This window comes from Lonchura striata, chromosome 3, assembly GCF_050655825.1.
Source record: "Lonchura striata isolate lonStrDom1 chromosome 3, ASM5065582v1, whole genome shotgun sequence".
NCBI classification, from domain to species: Eukaryota; Metazoa; Chordata; class Aves; order Passeriformes; family Estrildidae; genus Lonchura; species Lonchura striata.
This window is the reverse complement of record NC_140705.1, coordinates 26,367,411-26,388,374: the sequence shown is the minus strand read 5'-3', so window position 1 is coordinate 26,388,374 and position 20,964 is coordinate 26,367,411. Positions and strand designations below refer to the sequence as shown.

Here is a 20,964-nt window from a genome sequence, read left to right as displayed (position 1 = left end):
AAGGAAATTATATTAACTTTCTGGGAAAAAAGGGAACAAGGAAGGTCCTGAAAAAGAACACTAAATACAGGGAAGTAAACCAGATCATCACAACTGGAACTAGCAAGCTAAAAAGGGAGCACCAGAGTTGAAAGAACTTTTTTCTTGTTCTTCCTATGGGTATCTGGAGCAGGGAAGGTGAGGCATGATGTGCTCTACAGCCACTAAGATATCTGAAACATCTCCAGCCTGCCTAAATGGCAACCTGAACATCTCTTGAATAGGGAGGTGTAATTTTGGCAATTTTCACAAGCCTCTAGTAAATTAAGCCATTCAATTTCACTACAGGCAATGTAATCCAAGGATTAGAAATACTCAAAAATTGAACACACATGAAAGCAAACTTCATCATTCTACTGATAGGTCCACCCTTAGGAATGTTGAATCTTTAAGGAAACTGGACTGGTAACTATTATGAAAGCTTGCATTCAAATTTAACAAACATATTTACCAGTTTAATTGATAACAAGCTGATACCTATTATTTCCAAAAGTAAGCTGTAAGTTCTATTGCACAGGCAAACCTCAAAAAATTTGAGAACATAACTTTTATTTGCAAACTTTTCTGCCGTCTTCTTCTGCTTCCCTGTCACCTTCCCCTATTAGGCTCTACTGCTGCACTTACAAACTGCTCCAGCTCCCATTTCCTAACCTTTCCCAGTTTTCCTTCTTAATACTTGAAACTACAGTATGAAGTGGTATTCTCTCTCCTTTTACACTGCCTGTAAGGCCAGAAATACTGATAGCACAAGAAGAGAGAACTCCCTTCTCATACTTCCTGTCATGAAGGCCTCTAGAAGAGCAATGCAATAAAAAGCTTATGTGTTTCTACAGCTGTCAGATTATTAAACCCAAACATCCCTGTTGTGAAAAGGAGCCTTCAGAGAAAGCAGAGTATGTCTGGTGCAGACAAAACTGTTAATTAAACTGACAAATCCATCAAGCCTTTATTCAACATACTGAAGTTGAGAGTATTTCTGCCTTTGTAACTTTGCCAAAACTTTTTTCTTTTCCATGGGAACACTGATTCACAGTTCCTGGATGTCAAAGTGATCCTGTTGGCTCCTACCTCAATTATCTACACAAAATTATCTGCACAAAAGTAGAGCATTTCAGAAGGTTGGGCTTTTTACTTTGAGGCAAAGATGCGCTCAGTTTCCAATAATGAAATAAAAAAAAAAAAAAAAAAAAGGCTAAGAGCAGCTCATCAGGGAACATTTCCCTTTGTGTGACTTAGATATAACGATGGTACAAGGAAACGCAGGCATGAAAGCATCAGAATCATTAATATGTTGCTTTCCAGTACACCCACTCTAAAAATTAATAATATTTTATACTGTTTTTTTACAGGTGACTTTCTATGTATATCATTAGTAAATGGATTTACACAGTTACGCTACAACCTTGGAGACAGAACAGTCATCCTACAGGCCCTTCAGAAGGTCAACACAAATGGGAATACATGGCACTTACTCAATGCAGGAAGAGTTGGTAATGAAGGCTATTTGGACCTGGATGGTATCAACATTACTCAAAAAGCTAGTCCTGGAATGAACGCACTAGACACACACTCAGATTTTTTTGTTGGAGGGGTATCCTCCTTAAACCTTGTTAATCCAATGGCAATAGAAAATGAGCCCATAGGTTTCACTGGTTGTATTCGAGAAATTGTTATAAACAACAGGGAACTGAATCTTACTGTGACTGACCCCAAAGGTGGAGCCAACGTCGGTGACTGTGATGGAACAGATTGTGGTTACACTGTGTGCAAAAATAATGGAACATGTCACGTTGAAAACTCAGGCTTTTCTTGTTCTTGCCTGAGAGAGTGGACAGGGACCATGTGTGAACAATCTATTCACTGTTCACAAAACATGTGTGGGTCTCACGCGCTTTGCATTCCTCAGCCTTCTTCATTTTCATATACCTGTGCATGTGCACTAGGCTGGACGGGTAAGTACTGCAATACCAAAGTCAAATTTTATATAGCGAAATTTGTTGGTAACTCATACATTAAATACACTGATCCTTTTTATGGAAAAAGAGACCTCCAGTACAGCCGTCTTTCTTTAAATTTTACTACCAATCAAACTGAAGGCTTAATAGCATGGATGGGAAAAAGTGAAGATGAAGATAATGACTTCCTTGCCATTGGTCTTGCCAATGGAACTTTAAAAGTTGTGATTAATCTTGGAGAAAGGATCTCTGTTCCTCTAATGAATACCAAGTATTTCACCTGTTCTGATGGAAGATGGCATTTCACTACTGTAGTTCAAAACCAAACTTGTATTAAGGTTTATCTTGATGAGGAACTAATCCTTTTTGAAGATATTGACCCACAAAGGAAATACACTGCTTTAAACTATGGTGGCATTTGTTACTTTGGTGGGTTTGAAACTGGCAAGGAAGTCAATATAGTCACTATAGGGCTTTTTCAGAAGGAATTCATTGGTAAAATTAAAGATGTTGTGCTCTTCCAAGATTCTAAAAAGATTCAGCTAATGAAAGCAGAAGGATACAACATTCATGATGGAAATTCTGCAAATTAATTGAAAAAACTGTCCAAGACACGTTTAAAAAAGATAAAATTCCTTCTCCTCCTGTTTATTGTGTTAGCTGGTAGTGTATGACTCGGCAACAAACTTAGGAAAGCACTTAAAAAGTAATAAGGGACAAATCTAAGTGGAGTATTAATAGCATAAACATATATGATCAATTGCTTTCTTCATAGCATTATTTATATATACTCTTTAGCATTTATTAGAAATGGGAAAGTCTGAAGATTTTGTTTGGGTTTTTTTTGTGCTAGAAATAGTTTTGTAAACAAAGAGGTAGTGATTAGCTTATAAAGCCAACCATCATTCAAGTGTTGTTTGTTGCTTTATGAGAAAAGACAACTGTTACCAGTTTCTCCAACTGTTGAATATTATTAGACTGTTTCTTTTATAATATTAAGGTCCAGTCTAAAAACTGAAATTGGTGGGGAAAGGTGTGCTTGAGGCAGAACGCATGTTTACTATAATGAGAATTTCAAAAACTGCAACAGCTATAATTACTTGTGAAGCCCACAAAGACTCTAGGTAATGTTGTTCTCTCTCTCTTCTGAGTGTGTCCTCCTTGTATGCATATATGTAAGAGGGTAGAATGCAAGTCTCAAGTCTGTTAAAATATTACACTTAAAGAATCCTTTAAAGAGCAAAAAACATATATATATATAATTTTAGAGAAAGAAAACAGGCCTCCCGGTCTTCTCCAACAGAGGTCTCCCCTATTTGATTACATAAAAACTCTTGGCTTTAATGATTTATAACTGGAACGTGGCAGTCTGCCTACAAGTAACATTTGTTCTTAAGACCTTAAAAAGTCCAAGAACTGTTCTACTTTACCTATAACTTTCTGGCTTATATGCCCCTAAATGACATTTCAGATTTTTGTACAGAGGTTTTGGTCATAGTAAACCAAATTTCTGCAAATATATTTTTCATTAATTGATAATCTCAAAAGTAAGTAGAGCTGTTCATACATAAATACAAAAAATCAATTCCTTCTCATAAAGCTGTATTATATTCTGCTTTAGGAAGCAACAAAAAATTAAAATTCTATTTTAATGTGCTTACACCAATAATGTATGATAGCATCTACATTTCTCATTTGATGGCTGGCTTACTAAATAAGTAAAATTATTAAATCAAAATAATAGTGGTTGATTAGTATCTTTTCCTTTTCCATTTTACTACTGCTCAAAAGCACAGTAATAACAAACCATTACCGCCTTGCATGGAAATTCTCTGAATGCAAGTCTTCAGCATATACCTGTCAGAAACAAGTAGCTATTTCGGGGAGGAGAGGAAGTGAGGATGGGGTGTGTGTTATGGAGCAAAGGCCACAAGCACCTAAACCTAGGTGACACACCCTTGCTTCCACATCACCATACTTAACATGTAGTAATGAAAGCACTGTCAGGTCAGTTACAGGTGACTTAAAGATAAGTAAAGTGCATGGGAGCTACACCAAGATGTTTTATTAAGCATCTGCAAACATCTTTGTGAGGTTCATTCTATTTTCTTCAGCTGCTCTGAGTCCCCAAGTGATCAGCCTGATGCAAGAGAGCTTCTGCAAGTCTTCCAAAAGGCAGCTCATGAAGCCCACCTGGTATTTGAGCTGTCCCGGGATTCTTTTCTAGTTTCTCTAAGTAGGGTCTTTTATGGCCACATGATGCTGGAGAAGGAAGCATATTAAAGTTTATCCTGTTCTCTCTGGGGCTTCTGGTGTACTGCCAGTTCCTCAGCAGTCCACACTGCCTTTTGTGATCTGAGCAGTGATTCAGTGTAAAACAAGGAACAAGTAATCGGAGCACTTTCAGCTAACACAAATGTTGGAAGGAGAGTGACTGAAGGCAATGGAGAAGTAAAATTCTTTATTCCTGTAGTAGCAGGATTTATTCCCATTACACTAACTCACATCCTAGGAACAAACCCTGGAGACTTTCGTTGTTTGTTAATTTAAACACTTAACAAAACTCTCCCTCAAGAGCTGTTTTACTGTGGCTCTCTTCAGGTTTTACATACACAAGGCAGGTGGGCAAAGCACTCAGCAAACTTGAAAAATGTTTACATATTCTTTTAAACAAATTATTTCTGGTAATTGTGGCAGAAAGCATTCCCATCCCTTCCATACAGGCAATTGCAATTTCCACTGCTTCCAGTTTATTTTCAAAGCAGAGATGGATGCACATGTGAGAGGCAGATCACCAGTGACCTTGGAGTAGACTACTTTTGAACGGATCAAAATAAAATCTTCATATGCAGTGCTGTCAATTTAAATCTTACTCCAAAAATGAGAACAATGCTTTGGTGCATTTCTGTGCCTACAGAACTAGGTGCAAATATTTAAACAACAAAACACATGTATATTACCACCAGCTATATTCAATAGCATTACTGCTTTACAGACCATGGAATTAATTTGGAAAAGACTAATTTTATTTTAAAGATGTTTGAATATCGCTTTTAGCTACTGAGGATTTTTTTTTTAATTAGTCTTCTCAACAATGAGCTGAAGAAACATCACTTAATAAAAGTCTACCACCTGCTTTATTCAGTGCAAGATTTTTAATTTTAGCCAATTTGACCATGAAGTTACTTGCAAGGTATCCAAGTAAAAATTTACCTTAAAATATATTAATAATTAAAACTAACAGTTAGGATGTTGTTAAACTGGGAAGACTTTTCTGGAAAAAAGAGGCTTTTCTACAGCAAAGTGCAAAATGGTATTAGCAGCATAGTAAGGTTGTGTACTCAAAGTGTAAAAATAAAACACTGAAAACCAGAACAATAAACCTCAGTTTTTCTTTATACGATGGAATATTTTTGTTGTTTCTGACAGACTCAATAAAATGCCCAGTGTATTTTAAAAAGTATTAGAGTGGGTGATTTTGTTTTCACATTTGCATGTTGTTTGGCACTGGTGGATGGTAGTCCACAAAATACCAAGTTACCAGAAGTCCCAAGGGTACAAGCACTTCTGCCTTTCTCCCCCACTTTGTTCTCCAAAACTCAAAACAAACTGAGCCGTGAAGTGTACAACAAATGTGGCATTCTGTGACTCAGCCTTCTATATTCATTTAGCCTACAGTTTCACAGCTATGAAATCAAACACACACAGTATGTGAGAAAGTTTTATCATTTTAGAATCAAAATATCCCTTAAAATATTTACATTTTACAGTAAAAAGGATAGCAAAACACAAAGTAATGTACAAGCTTAGGTATTCAAGTTTTTGAAGCATGGAAAATGGTGGGAGAAATGAATTTACTACTACAAATAATTTTCAAGAATTTAGGTTAGAAATGCTTTTGTATTAAAACAAGTGCAGTTTAAAGCAGTAACATTTGAGCAGCTCAGCCTTCCAATTTCTGGTCACAAACTGCTTCAGACGCTTAGGAAAAACTTGAAATATAGTACAACGAAATATACTTGAGGTTTTATTGTACTACTGAATAATTTAAAAAAAAACCCCAAAATTTTCACACCACTGAGCATATTACATTTTGTTGTAACATGTGGATTCTGAGGCTTTGCTGCAGTCTTTAAAAACAGTGCAATTTAAAAACAAGGTTATTGTATGAAAACGACCTTTAAAATTATCAGGGCATCTTAAAACAGAAGAGACACAAATTACCAAAGGCAGCAACTATATTGCAGACTTGACTAAAGCCAACTTGCTCAGCTAAGAAAATTCCTAAGCCTTTATTGCATATTAATAAAAAAAAAAATCTTTAAAATTTTGAATATACAGCAATGTAAAATTTTTAAAATATTAAACTCCTATTTCTAGTGATAGTTGGTATAATGAAAAAAAGGATGAGTATTGGTACATTGAGTGGTACCAAAACACAGACTTGTTTCTGCAAAACACCAACACAGAATAAAAAACAATGGCACAATCCTAGCAGGCTCTCTTTTTTTTTGTCATACAAAGTTTTACGACATTACTCTAACAGTTTATTTAAATAGGAATTTAAAAGACTGCCTGCATCTTTTTACCTTTTGCTTTTAGTTCTGTCACTGTGGTCCCTATGTCTCTCTCTGTTCTTTTCACTTTCTCGTTCTCTATGCTTGTCTTTGCTTTTCTCCCTCTCCTTATCTTTTTCATGAGCCTGTTCATCACTTTTAGGCTTCTCTGTCTTTTTTTCTGGATTTCTAGTTTCTCTGGGGCTTTTTCCATCAGCAGCTCTATCACTGTGTGGGGATCGTGCTCTTTCTTTGTCTCTCTGTCCTTCCTCTCTACTCTTTCGCTCTCTCTCTTTTTCCTGGTTTCTGTCTCTGCGTCTGTTTCTTTCAGAATCTTGCTCCCAGTATTTTTCGTTGCTCCACTCTTTTTCATGTCTGTCTTTTTTTTGGTGATGGGTTTCACTGTAAAGTCTTTGTCGATCATTTTTTCCTCTACTGAATCCTCTCTCCAAATGCTGTTCTTCTCTGCCCCAAGGATCGCTGTGGCGTCTTTCTGGTCTCCTACTGTCTTTACACTGAAAAAAATTTTCTGGTCCCAAAAATCTTGATTGTTTGTGAGCCACTGGTAACCCTTGTGCAATGGGTCCAGCATACTGTGGTGGCTGACCTGATAAATGAGCTACTGGTGGCCACGGCATCATTGGATTTTGAGGAAAACCAAAGCCAGGAGGAGGGAGAAGCGGAGGTGGTAAATGAGGAGGAAATCCGAACATAGGGTTGTTTTGTGGAGGGAAGTTATGAGATGCAGGAGCCTGGAACTGAAATCCAGGTGGATTAGATTTAGAATGCTGAAAATTCTGCTGTGGAGGTCCAACAGATGAGAAGCTGCCAGTTGCAATAGGGCTTGGGACTTTGGAAATAAATTCAGAACGAGAAGAGTTCTCAGTTTCAAAATGAGATGAAGTTGTGCCTGGTCCTCTTCTAAATGAGTTCACTGTTTCAATGTTTTTCATCAATCCATCTTCCTGTGGGTGTTTGGTATCTTCTGCTTGTGATGCAACTGTGTTATCTGCCTTAGCTGCAGCTGAACTGAACTGTGTCTCATTGGTTTGTGCCTCACTTTGATACAGGTTTAAGCCCCCTTCTCCACAAAGCGGTTTATTCTCTGGTTCTCCTTGATCATTTCCTGAAGCATTTTGTCGGTCTTCATTTCTGCTAACATCTCCATCCTTGACTTCTGAAATATTAGTCTGCTGGCTTCGTCCAGCTGCCTGTCGTGGGTCTCTTTTAAGATTAATAAATGGTGGTGATTTAGAGGTATTAGCAGTAGTACCCTCGGCAGAGCCTACATTAACATTGCTCTCACTGTTTTTTTTTCCTGAATTTGATGAGGAAGAAAAGCTGGAATTTGTGCTCCTCCTAACTTCCTGTGCAACACTATCCTTGTCCGGTAACTGTCGCTTTGGGTCATTTTCTTTACTTTCTTCAGTTTCTTTATTCTGTGCCTGAGCAGACAAATTTGCTAAAAATGCTTCTGTGGAGACATCTGGAGGTTTTCCCTTAAGACTCAGCCCTATCAAAGAACCAGCACTTCTTGCAGAGCTTGAAGTCCCTACAGCTGCTGCATCCACAGTTACAGCAGCATTAGTGGATTCTTGAGGATCATCCAAACCAGTCTTTGCTTCACCAACTTCAGCAGTTACATCAGCAACATCCCTGGTTTCTTCTTTCAAGGTTGCCTGTTCATTTAATAATGGTATGTCTTCACTAGGACCTGCTTCTGACTTGCTGTGCTCATACGCCTGCCCTGTCGTACCCAAAAGGCTTTGAAGAATATCATCCACTGGCAACGGTTTATTTGCAAGCTCCAGCGTAGAAGGCTGATTTTCCCATCCAACCAGGACTCCAGGAAGAAACCTGAGAGGCTTTGGTGGTTCATGTTTGGTACTTTCCACCAACGGTTCAATAACTGCTGGAGCATCATCTGCATTAGACTGCTGTGGTTTATTTCTCTGCTTGTGTAGCACAGTTGTGAAGGAATTAAAAAAATTATTTTCCTCCTCTTCTTCTAGGGCCAAATCATGATGTGAGACTTCAGGTTTGCTTGGCTTGCTTTTCTTCTCTGGTGGCAAGCTACTCAAGGTACTTTCAGCAGCTTCATCTGCAAAACTACTGGTAACACTTGAAACAGCAGTAATCTGCCTCTTCATTTTCTGGCGAATTATCAATCCCAGTAATAAATTTGGTCGATGTATTTCAATCCCTGTACAAAATTGCAACAGCAATTTGTCATCTCTTTATATTTTGGTTAAGGCAATAATTTCAACAAAAATAAATCCCATATACTTACAATGCACGATCAGAAGTATTAATCTTGTGGCATTTGAAATTGTTCTGCTTGTCATGTTAAACATAACAATACTTAAAATAATAAAAAGATGTATTTCCAGTGTTAAAAGTATGACTTAAAGCACTGCAACTTAAAATTGGCTCAAGTACACTGTAACTTCCAAATAGAGAATATGAGACAGATAAGACATCTAATCTCAGCAAAAACAGAACATAAATTAAACATCAAATTAGTCTAATCCAGCTCTTCGTTATCTATTTTGTTCCGTATAACAGACAAAAAAATTACTTGTAGCTCATTCTCTCTTCATTTTGGCCCTGACTATCTCAAAAAGAAAGATTATCTTCAAATTTTTATAACCAAGATAAACTGATGCAAAGTAACTCAGAACAACTGAGAGCTATTTCAGGACCTTTTCTTCCTTGTCAATCTATGTCTTAAACTTTCAATGTAGTTTTTGTAAGAAACTTTGGAATACTTGAGAAAAAAGATTAGTACATTTCAAATAATGAAAAATACTATTTTAAACTGATAGTATCAATTTGGAACTTATGCCTTCTACCATAGTCCACATGTGTGGCTCACACTGACATTGAAACCTAAAAAGCCTCCTGTGTTAGAAAAAGAAGGTAGTAGACATAAAAAAAGGTGGCAAACACTAACCATTTCATCTTTGAAGTATCACAATAATCTAGCAAGGGGAAATTAATTTCTTTGAAAATAATCAAGTTTCCTCTTTTCAAGAAAACTAATACTATGGAAAACAAATTACATATTTGAATAACATTTTTGGATTTTATTTCCTCTTATATTTCTGTTGCCAACTTCCTTAAGTAGTGTTATGATAATAAAATTCCAAATTCCAAGCTGAACTTACCAGGCCCATCAAAAGGCACAAGGTGATGAGGGACTTTATCTGAGGAACCTAAAGGGATGAGGTACAAATCTTTCACTTGCTTCATATTATTGGCCGCTACACCATAACGTTTTCTGCTGCTGAAATAGGCAAACAACAATGCATAGGAGATCTGATCTTCTTCAGTAACTGGGGTAAAGCGAACCACGCAGATCTCCTGTTTACAGAATGAGAGGGAAAAAGATGGTCAAGACTATTTTTGTGTGAAATGTTTTTTGTTTGTGGGTTTTTTGGTTTTTTTTTTACTGACTGCTCTTTATTTTAAACAATGGTTCTGAGGACAAAAAGCTATGCCAAAATGGCAGAGGACAGAAGAGACAGGAGCAGAAACATAGCCAAAAATAATCCAGAACTGGATAAAAGAAGTAGAAAGCATTTCATATGAAAAAATTAATTGAAGTACATAACAAAAGAGCCAGTATTTTAACAGCCAGGTAAACAACAAGTTTCAGGGAAGCTTGCCAGCTTCCAATGAATTATTCCACTCTCTATGCTTAACATTACTAGAAAGCTGTGTTTTGTATTCTGTTTTGTCCAATATATCCATTAATAATAATGGAAGACCAGTATTCAGATCCCAGAATTATACCCAAAGCCCATCTTAGGAGCTGAAACTGTTTGAACAGCCTGGAAGATTGGGCAGAAGAGCCTCTGCAAAACTGACATGGCACTTAAGCAGGCTGAAATAACAGGCTGAACTTTGTCAATGTCAGCAAAGTCAAAATGCAAAATCTTGCACTTTGAGCTGGTGTAACCACATGCACCAGGACTGGCTGGAGGACTGACTGGCTTGAAAACAGCTTGGCATAAAATGATGTGGGGATCCTGGTGGACAGGCCCAGTATGAACTGGTGATGCATCTATGCTAAAAAGGCCTACTGCTATCTGGGTGTCAGAATCAAAGCAGTCAGCACACCAAGGAAAAGATATTTCTTTCTATCCAGCACTTGTGAGACACCACCTGGAAAGGACTTTCCAGTTTTGGGCTCCCCAGCACAAGGACAACTGGCACACAGTGGGACAGGTCTGGCAAAGAGCCACTGAAATGGTTTTACACAATATAACACTACTGAAAATGAAAGAGTAACACTTGATATGTGAAGTGATAACCAGACATTCCTGATGAGTAACTGTGTCAGATGAAGACAGGTATTCTCAAACAGCAGGTGACAGTTTCGGGTCACGAAGCAAGAAAAAATGAATGCCAGCAGCTACCACCCATCCCATTCAACATAACCATGAGATATTCCTAAAGTTCACATATTTTGCAATTGTTTTAGAGAGGAAAAAACCAATTATCTTTAAAATTACTAAATGCATATCAAACAGCAAGTCTTTACTAGGTAAAATTCTTACCTTGGTCCCTGAAGCTTTGATTTTTTCTACATAATCCCAGACAGTGTGGGGAGATATCCTGCCACCTACTTGAATGCTATCAGGTAAATCCTATGAGAAAGGAGAACAGAAATGTGAATCCAAATAAATCTTGTAGTATGCCCTTCATCCAGTATCTGTTTCATAAAATTAAAAACATACTTAGTTCTTTTATTTCTTAAATTGTAATTTAAAAGTATCAATAGAAGTTACAACAGAAGAAAAAAATTAAATTTTGGACATTTTAGATTTTCAGTGCAAAGTTAACGATATGTAATAAATTAGTTATCATTCAATATTGTTCATCTACACCTTGCCAAAACCATCCCTTCTGGTAACATTAACTGCAAATATAACTGTACTGTGCTCTGGGTACACTCAAGCTATCCATCACATCACACCAAAATGAGCTCCACACCTATGTTTACCTATGAAACTTCAAAATCTTCATCATGAGGGGAAAACTAACCTACATGTGCATGTATATAAAGATATAAATACTTGGATACTTACTGAGTTCACTGTTCCCAAGAAAAATAAACAGACTTTCAGAAAAATAAGTTTTTTGAAATAAAATAGAAGTTTTGAAAAGTGTTATCATACTCATATAACAATCCTTTAGTATTAAGGATTACTTCATGGCCTGCACTTCCCTGAAGATCTACAGCAAAGTGAAGAGAATCTTATTAACAGAAGACCTAAATTATTTTAATTAGAAAGCTGATACATCCTATGTAGCTATCAAGAAGAAAAATTGTGCCTTGTAAGCTCTCTGATCTTTATTTTGTGACATGAAGACAATTATTATAAGCAGCTACATGCATTTCCAGTCTCTCAGACACAGAAGAAAATGTTACATAAACTTTTTTTTCAGGGATAATTGAGTCACAATGCAAGGTCAGAAACTGAATTACCACCAGATGGCAAAAAAACCCAAAGAACTTTCTGTTTTGCAGATTTCGGTTATAGATGGGAAGATGAACCAGAGGTTCATGTAATCAATAATGCTTGACCTCCCACAAATACTTCACTCAGTCTTCCATCATCATACTAATATTAGGCTACAAAGTAAATATGTTGGTAAAATTAATAAATGAATTGTTCATTCTTTTCAATAAATATAAATACCTCTGTTAAATACTCAAAGGAGCCAGAAACTGGATAAGCCTTAATAACAAATTTTGCTACTGAAGGCATATTGATAAAGCCCTTCCAGATGAAATTCAGGCGTGCCAGAAACAGACTTTCACATTCCACAGTACCAGGTGTTTCTGACCTAAAAAAAGGAAAAACAAAAAACCCACTCAGTTTACAACATGATATATCATGCAAAACAGTGTAAATCCTAATTTTAATTTATCACAGAAATGTAGTATGATCAAGAATTTTCTTTTCCAGTTAAACATACTAAAGGGTACACAAAAAAAGACAGGCAGACAACCATGTTTCTTATCTTCCAGTAGAGTACCTCCATTGTACAGGAATAGTGAGATGAGCAGCACATTAGTTCACTAGTCAATATTTTTTAAAAACAGAGAAGTTCTTTAGTCTGAGAATTATCAGATGCTATACTGAAGAGGACACAAATGCATACAGGTGCTGCAGAGTCAGAAAGATGTTCCCCTGCCACAGGTAAAACATGACAACACACTGCCTGCTGGCCTATACTGCTTTCCTAACTCCTACACATTTTGTGCCACCACTGTCTGTCTACCACCTGAATGCCTGTGTCACCCTACTCTCTCCTTGTACCACAAGCTGGCTCCTCATGTCTTCTCAGCTATGCATCACTTCCACACCTGTGTCTCCTCCTAATTCCACCTGTAAAAAACGGTTTTTCCTGCCTTTGAAAAAAGGCCTCCGTTTTGTCAACAAAAGAGCAGAAAAAATTAATGGCATGACTTAATTTCACAGGAGAGTGTTTCTCAACCTGAGAGTTTCCTTATGAAAAAGATTACACATTTCAACATTTCCCAACATGTTGCTATTAAAATATTCTAGGCATGCTATCAGCAGTTTTAAGCTGCCCAATAGTACCAGATGTTGTGCTGTTACAGTAACACAATAACCTGTGTTTATTTCTGTCTGCACTGGAAATTACTTTGGACTTGCTGTAAGCTATTCAAAAACCAAAGTTCACTATCCTTGGTAAAAGATCATACTGTTCTGATAAAGCCAAAATTTCAGCATGAACTCTGGTCAATTCTAAATAATTGGGAGTTGATGTTTTTCTTGAATAAGCCTCCCTCACACCAGAAAGAAACAGGCTCATAAACTGCAATTTCCTTTTTAGTGCATAGCAGAGTGTGGAAGAAAATGAAGAGAGATCTGACAGCAAATACAGTAAAACATCAAACAAAGGTGCTGTTACCTGCCATTTCTAGAAAAGCACTACTTTGGAATTTGAAACTAGCCTGATTTATGAGTGTAAATGTTCTGTTTAGAGCATGATCAAATTCCCTGAATTTATATATATATACACACATATACAAAGACACACTTACTTAAATGCAGCACTATATACACACTACATGCCTTAACAGAAAAAGACAATAAGAAATTTATATACTGATTTTTTGTAATATGAACTCTTTTTAAACCTTGCTGCACCAGAAAACATTGGCTTTTTGGGAAAAGTAAACTATGTGGTAATTAGAAGTTTGCAATTACAACAATATATGTAGTATTATGTATATAAATTAACAGCATTTACTCCAGCAGAGAACTCCACTCTAAAAATGTGTATGACTTCAAGTACTGAAATGGACAAATGAAATGCCATTAAAAAAGTTGCTTTAGACATAATAGCTTAACAAGATTAATAATGTCTTTCATTTAAAAATACTGTTTATACAGCTTATATTACTTTGGGAGAGGTGTGAATGACTTTGATGAGTCTTGCTTATCATCTTCTAGTAATTCTGAAGCTAAAATACTTGACGTGGAGGAGAGTGCATCTGCAATGCTCTCTGCTTCATTGTCGGACTGCTTCCGTGCAACCCCAACAGACACCTTCACCTTCTTCCCTGACAGATCATCAGTAGGTGGTGCCATTCGGCCTGCAGAAACGGAAGCACAAGGGGTTTCATTTTTATTAAAGAAACAAAAAGAGAACTTCCTCTGAACACAAGGAAGACACACCAAGAATACTACATATTGCTACTGAAGTGGGATTGAATCCATATTTCACATATATTTATACACTGTATAAATTAATATATTGTATATGTTTATACCATACTAAACATAATTTTGTCACTGCAATGGCACAGGATAAAGAAATGAGCAATCAACAGTAGTATGTACATCCACCACAGAGATTGTATTCTCTGAAGCTGTTTTTTTAAAAGAAGATAAGTTTATGAAAATAGAATATCCTTTTAAGTCTCTTGAAAATGATGAAGTAAAACATTCCTTGTGCAACTTCATCAGCAAACAAAGTAAAAACCCACATTTATTTAAATTCTTGAGGTATATTGAGATATATGACTGAAAATTAAAGAAGTGCGATCTATTTATTTTTATGTGCTTTCCCAAATTACCTATGCAGATTTTGCAGTTCAGATCAAAGAGATGATTTTTATGTTGACTTGTGGTGTCCGGAGATGCAGATTCATTTATTTCTTTATCCTTTTCAGCTTCTTCTGACTTCTCAAACAACTTTGTACTAGGTTCCTAAGGAAAGTCAAACACATTTCAGTTAGGCTTTTTTAATCCCTCTGTTAATATTCCTAATATTGTTTAAAAGTTTTATGGCGTTTTCCTCCCTTCTGACATAAAGCTCTTCCTTCAGCTGCATAGCCTAAAATTTTATCAAAAAATTTTCAAATTCATTACAATAACTAATTGGTATTCTCAAATATATTCAGGTACTATTTAGAATATTTTCTAATTTCTGCTACTGCCAGAATTCATCATACAGATACAACATAGAAGGAAAGAAATCAACAAAATCACTAGGCCAAGAAGTTAGTAAAGACAAAAGAAATACAGATAATTACAGGCTTGAACAACAGAATCATAAACAAAACACCTCACAACTATATTGCCTATGAACTAAATACACTGTAGTGTTATGCTTTCTTTTCTACCTGAATTTCCATAACTTCCTCTTGTTCTTTCATTGGTGTCTCACTTTCAATTTCTATTTCTCCTTTGTGAGTAATTTTTGTGATAGGTCTTCTTTCAACCTCCCTCTGCTCTTTTTCAATCATTTCAATGGTCTGTGAAAACAAGTAGTTATATGTAATTATTTCCATACAGTAAAATTTGGAAATCCAGAAATATGAGATAACAGAATTGCAATTACAAAACCCTCTAGGAAGAAAAGTAATACACTCTTATTTTGCAAGTGTCAAGTAGTTTCATAAAGCAAACATGGAAGTAGCCGAACTTCTCCTACAGTGTAGCAGCAATACTTACCAGGCATGCATTTAAATAAGTTATAAAGTAAACCTTCAAAACTGAATTAAAATACCAGTAATTCTGATTTTCCAAGAACTAAAGAAAAAAATAGATTCATCATTTCCCCATAATAATAGGGACAATGTAGGATATAAATATATGTAAATTTGTGTCACTTTTCAACATTTTGTTTTTTAGTACATAAACCAAATGCTTCACCTGAAGAAAAAACTTAAAACATTTTTTTTAAAGTAATGGAGATGCTAATTCCAGTAGCACTGGTGCTTTGCTTAAAATAAAATATAGACCATTATATTACTGCTTTGCTTGAATTTTATTGCTGTCTTGAAGTAAAATAAAATATAAACCATTATTTCTACTATTGCCTCTTAAAGCACATTTCCATTTCTTACACCAGAAATGGCTATGCCAAATATATCAAGCCTAATTTACTAAGAAAACAAGAATTCTATGATTGCTTTATCCATCTGAAAAATACCAACATACTTATAAACATCCTGGGGAAATAAAAAAAAATTAAGTAGCAGTCTCAATGCCTTGCTTAAATAGTAACATGGAAAATACAGTCAAGTGATACACCACTATTTATTTTACATGTTTCTAGAAATTTTGAAGCATTTCTCTGAAATAATTAGGACCCTTCAGCAATTTTTTGAGCAGCATACACTTTTTTAGGAAGATATTTCTCATAGCAGTAGAATTTTATTTTGCATGGTCTGTTTTCAGAATTTCACTGATGTTTATAAAAATAAATATAAAGAAGTTCCACTACAAAATATGGGCTTTGTATAGATACAGAATAAACAAACTTTTCCTTCTTTCTAGGCCCTTGAAACAAGATAACAAGTGTTTTTCCACAGAAAGTAACAAAAAGTTATCATGATTCATAAACAGGTCTAGCCACAACATGCAATGACAAGGAAAAAACACAGGAATAACTACTATTGCAAAACATCCCACTCTACTAAATTCATTATTACCATTCATTCTGAGTACACACATGAATTTACACTACCCAAACATCGTGCTTTTAAGTTTTATGATGTGGAATATGAATTCCAACACTCCTGTCAACATAAATCCAGATTTTGTAAACTAGAAAATGTTTAATGGCCATTTCTAAGCAGCTGCAGTTATCATCAGACTAAATGCCCAATAAACGGAGCAATGTCTAACAAAAAGGAATTTTCTATAAAAATACCGATCCTCTTATTCCTGTTTCTCCTTCTAAACTCTCAGCACAGTTCACAGAGTGACTTTCTGTTTTGAGAAGTCATGCTTAAGCTAACCTAGTAAACTTCCTCCACTTCCTTGGGCTTCTTTTACTGCCTGGTTTGTTTGTTGTCCCTTTAGGCTGCTGTTCCGACTGGTAGATCAGGTTTTCAGCTCTGGATTTACTTCTTGGGGACTATTTGTAACGCTTCAACAGTAAGTTAGAAACAGCACCAGTTTGTTCTGGTTTGGTTTGCTCAATATCTGTTTCTCCCTCTTTAAGAAACTAGTGTTTGTAAAGCTCCAGCAACAGCTTTAGAATCTTGTGGAAAGTAAGGATAAAAAAGCCTTCCTTGAGACAGAAAGACGAAAGAGCCAGCAGCAACAAAGCTGCACAGCAAAGGATGGTTGCCTCCCCTCAGAAACTGGCTACGCTCCTTTTACTTCTGTCCTAACATCTTTGAGTTTTGAGTACTAAATTAATTACAGAGATCCTCCTGCTTGGTTGCAACACCCATTCTGCTCTTTCTGTATATATGTAACCTGCAAACAGAAGTTATACATGCATAGGCTGTCAAATAAACAATGTAAGTTGACAAATCTCACATGTCTGTTTTCTCTCTGTCTCCAAGCAGCCAGTTCTTTGGAAGCCAATTCTTCTGGGCTCATTTTTATTAGATGATCTGGAGTAACCTCTCCTTTCAATACTTTCTTAAATAGTATCTAGAAAAAAGAAGAAAAGTAACTGTTGCTATCAAGACAAAAATAGCTCACAGCAGGAAATAAATTAGAGAAGTAACATACAACATGCTCTATACAGCTAAATGGAGTGTGAGGGTTTGTAATTATTTCGACTCCATGAAACAGTACTAGATAACACAATAAGCTTCATCGCAGAGCTCCATTTATTCTACATAACAATGTATCTACACATACCCTTAATGATTAAAGATATAATTAACTGCTGTTTCAAAGGAGAAAGAGTATATATGCCCACTGCAGCAGTAACTCAGAAAGCTTACTGTTTTTGTTTTTAAAGGTGCAAATCCTCTGCATTAGACAACAAAGAGAAGCGATCAAATAGGATATCTATGCTTCTTGACTAAATTAAGTTCTAAGGTAAAAAAAAGAAAACCAACTACTTTAGCAGTATGAGCAAAGAGCAAACAGAAGTTAACTCTAAGACAAAAGCTAAGTTAGAAGTTCTTACAATTGGCTAACTATAATGGCAAGATACAATAAACAAAGTGACTTGATCAGAATAACTGATGAAGGACAAAAGACAGGTACAATGCTAAATAATGCGCTCATAGAAATTAGAATAGATTGAAAACCAAGCTTGAGAATTCTGGGTGTTAAAAAGCACAGTGAAGAGATCCTGGACAGAAAAACAGTAGGTGTAGTAAACAGCAAAGAATGATGGCGGGGGCAGGAGTATCTAAATAACAGTAAAGGGAAAAACAAACTAGGCAGGCCATATCTACTGCAGTTTGAAACCAACCAAACAAACTGTACACTGGGAGCAAGTAGTTGGAGAATTAATGATGGGGAAGAACAGAGAGGACACTCAGTGCCCAAAGAAAAATCAACATCAAAAAACCAAGGAAACCTAAAAAAAAAGCCCCAAACTGCAGAAGAGTTGATAATGTTCCTAGATTGAAGACTGTTCCTTTAATCTACAGCAAATCAAGAATTTCTGCAAAGAACAACAGACAAATCACACATACATTATTTTTAGGATCTTTGAGATTGAACATTAAACTTCTGTATTTGTTCTTATACTTCGCATCAGTGTCTCGAAAAAAAGAAAACAGCTCTCTTTCAATCCTTGTGGCAACTTTTGCTGCTCTCTCCTCAGGAATCTTTAAACTGGAGTCTGTCAATCTGTAAGAGAACACAAAGGCAAACATTACAAAATGCATTCAAATAATGAACAGTTTTTCCTCTGCTTTCCAAAGGAAAATATTTATAAATATAAATTAATAATTTAATTTATTAATGTATCTTTACCTTTTCATAAGAATTTCCTTAAGAGACTGCTTAACGCTTTGTCTTATCTGATCAGCAGAAGGCTTGGAAGCTGGCACAGCTGGCAGGTGTGTTGCGCTAATGGATCCTTTCTCATTTTTCTTTTTCTTAATTTCTTGTTTCTCATGCACACCTATCAACACACAGTTAAAAACTGTAAAATACTCAAGTAGGTTTCTTTATAATTTTTTGCTGTTGATGGAATTATTTTAATAAAATTTTATTTTTAAACTGCTAAGAATTGATCCTCAAGAAAAAGGACTGGATCCCTAGGATGGATGGTTTGTGTTTGGTTGTCTTTTTTTTTTTTACTTTGGTTTGGATGTTACTTAGAGTAATCCAGAACAAAAACCTCCTTACAGAAGCAGGGGGTTTTGCCCTTTCATTTGCAGTATTTTCTTCTATACCAAATTAAGATGACCAGTGCTCATTAGATTGATCTTAAGTATGATTTTTTACTCTAAATTTTTGTGACAGCACAGATTCAGTTTTCAATGAATAAACCGAGAAATAATATACTATGAAGCACCTATAAGCATAAGCTTTATGTTAAAATACAATTTTACATTAAACTTAGCATTTCTGCATCTGTTAGCCATCAAAATTATTTCAACCTTAATAATCTCATCTTCTGATTCAGGTAACACTCAAGGTCATTATAATGTTTGTGTCATCAATAATTCAAATAATGGGTAAGTGTTATCACACTAAAATCATTGAAAAATTACTACTTTTCAGAGAGTCAACTGAAAGCTCATTTGTGTCAGCATGTGAACATGTCATTAATTTTAAGCAGCACCCTTCAGTTCAGGGAAGAAATGAGAACTAAGTAATATTAATTTTTTTCATTTTATAGTCAGAAAAAAAAAGAACAAAGACTGATAAAGATTTCTAGAATGCATCAGCACTGGCAAAAGACCAGAAGACCTAAGTTATGTATTTTTAGACAAAAATTCAAAGCTTGAGTTTCAGAGTAAAAGACACACTTCTCACACAAAATCTCACTAGCTTTGCTGCTGAGATTTCAGTCCCAAATAACAACTTCACATTATAACGACCTTAGAAGAAAAATGATTCCTGGAAGGGAGCTGGGGAGACAAAAGGTTGCTGGAAGGGTAAATATGTCCCTTCAACCTTTCAAATGAAGTTTAGATGAAATCTGATGACTCACCAAGTAACATAATGGTCCCCTCTGAAATGAGTTGACAAAATTGTCAACTTGTTAATTATTATCAAAAGATATCAGTAAGTCAAAATATAATTAATACAGCAATTAAACTAGTTTTATGTATACAAAGCATTTCATAATATTTTATTATAGAGTATTTCAAAGTCTCATACAATGCAAAATAAAGTTTAACACAGAGATGTCTGTGTACTTTTTCTCCCACTTTTGATTATGTGAGCATCCTCTACTAAAGAAACAGGAAATATACATCTACCTAGGACATATCTACCTACTAAATAAAACTGAAAACAAAACACGAAATAAAGATCAAACAAACAACTCTTCAGATCATCATCACATCTACTAGGTATAACCCTTCTCTATACACAGATGTGAATTGCAGCATGGAGGACAACCCCAAACCTTGGTACCTGATTTTGTGGACCTTTCCACTGTACTAAGGGATTCTTTACTTATTTTTTCATTTTTATCTTCAGGGGACCGCCGAGGAATTGCAGCAGTTTGTGATCCCTTCCGAGCAGGAACATGCTGCCCTTTTTTAGTATCTGAGTCTCTGGACTCTGGTAAATTCTTCCCATCCCCAGATTCCTGAAAGAAACATTTACACATGTTAGTATGCTTCTGAATGCTACAATCAACTTCTTTGCAATTATCACATATTTTTCCCATTTTTTCCTCTTTACACTGTACAATATATCCCCTGGATGTATGTGTCACCATATAATTTTCTAAAGAATTACTGAACAATATCCCAAATTACTGCCAAGCATTGCTTAACAATCTCTTTTAAATATTGGCTTAAGATACAGCACAGACAATTTGCATTTAAGGTCTGTGTTGACAACCAATAAATCTGCAGTTATTTTAATAAGTTGGGGATACTGATGAACATCCCTTAACCAGTTTTAGCCACAAAGGTCAATGATGTTTAGAAAGCCTATGTAAATTAAAATTTAAAAGAACAGTTTATATTCCAGAAT

General features: G+C 35.7%; 2 protein-coding genes across 14 annotated transcripts in view; one reads left to right on the top strand and one right to left on the bottom strand.

Annotated features, from left to right (window-relative positions):
• Window positions 1–7,110, top strand: part of EYS (EGF-like photoreceptor maintenance factor) — a 245,396-nt gene extending 238,286 nt beyond the window's left edge. The window contains exon 15 of the mRNA XM_085574728.1: window positions 1,389–7,110. Within this exon, the coding sequence (XP_085430854.1) occupies window positions 1,389–2,587 (1,199 nt within the window). The 3' untranslated portion in view covers window positions 2,588–7,110. The remainder of the gene's footprint in view (window positions 1–1,388) is intronic.
• Window positions 4,441–20,964, bottom strand: part of PHF3 (PHD finger protein 3) — a 49,919-nt gene continuing 33,395 nt past the window's right edge. For all 13 annotated transcript variants that reach the window (XM_021525690.4, XM_021525687.4, XM_085574721.1 and 10 more), the window contains 11 exons: window positions 20,395–20,572; window positions 18,778–18,928; window positions 18,495–18,651; window positions 17,374–17,490; window positions 15,222–15,353; window positions 14,673–14,805; window positions 13,997–14,189; window positions 12,259–12,406; window positions 11,113–11,202; window positions 9,718–9,913; window positions 4,441–8,753 (listed from right to left, as the gene is read on the bottom strand). In XM_021525690.4, the coding sequence (XP_021381365.2) occupies window positions 6,580–8,753; window positions 9,718–9,913; window positions 11,113–11,202; window positions 12,259–12,406; window positions 13,997–14,189; window positions 14,673–14,805; window positions 15,222–15,353; window positions 17,374–17,490; window positions 18,495–18,651; window positions 18,778–18,928; window positions 20,395–20,572 (3,669 nt within the window). In that variant the 3' untranslated portion in view covers window positions 4,441–6,579. The remainder of the gene's footprint in view (window positions 8,754–9,717; window positions 9,914–11,112; window positions 11,203–12,258; window positions 12,407–13,996; window positions 14,190–14,672; window positions 14,806–15,221; window positions 15,354–17,373; window positions 17,491–18,494; window positions 18,652–18,777; window positions 18,929–20,394; window positions 20,573–20,964) is intronic.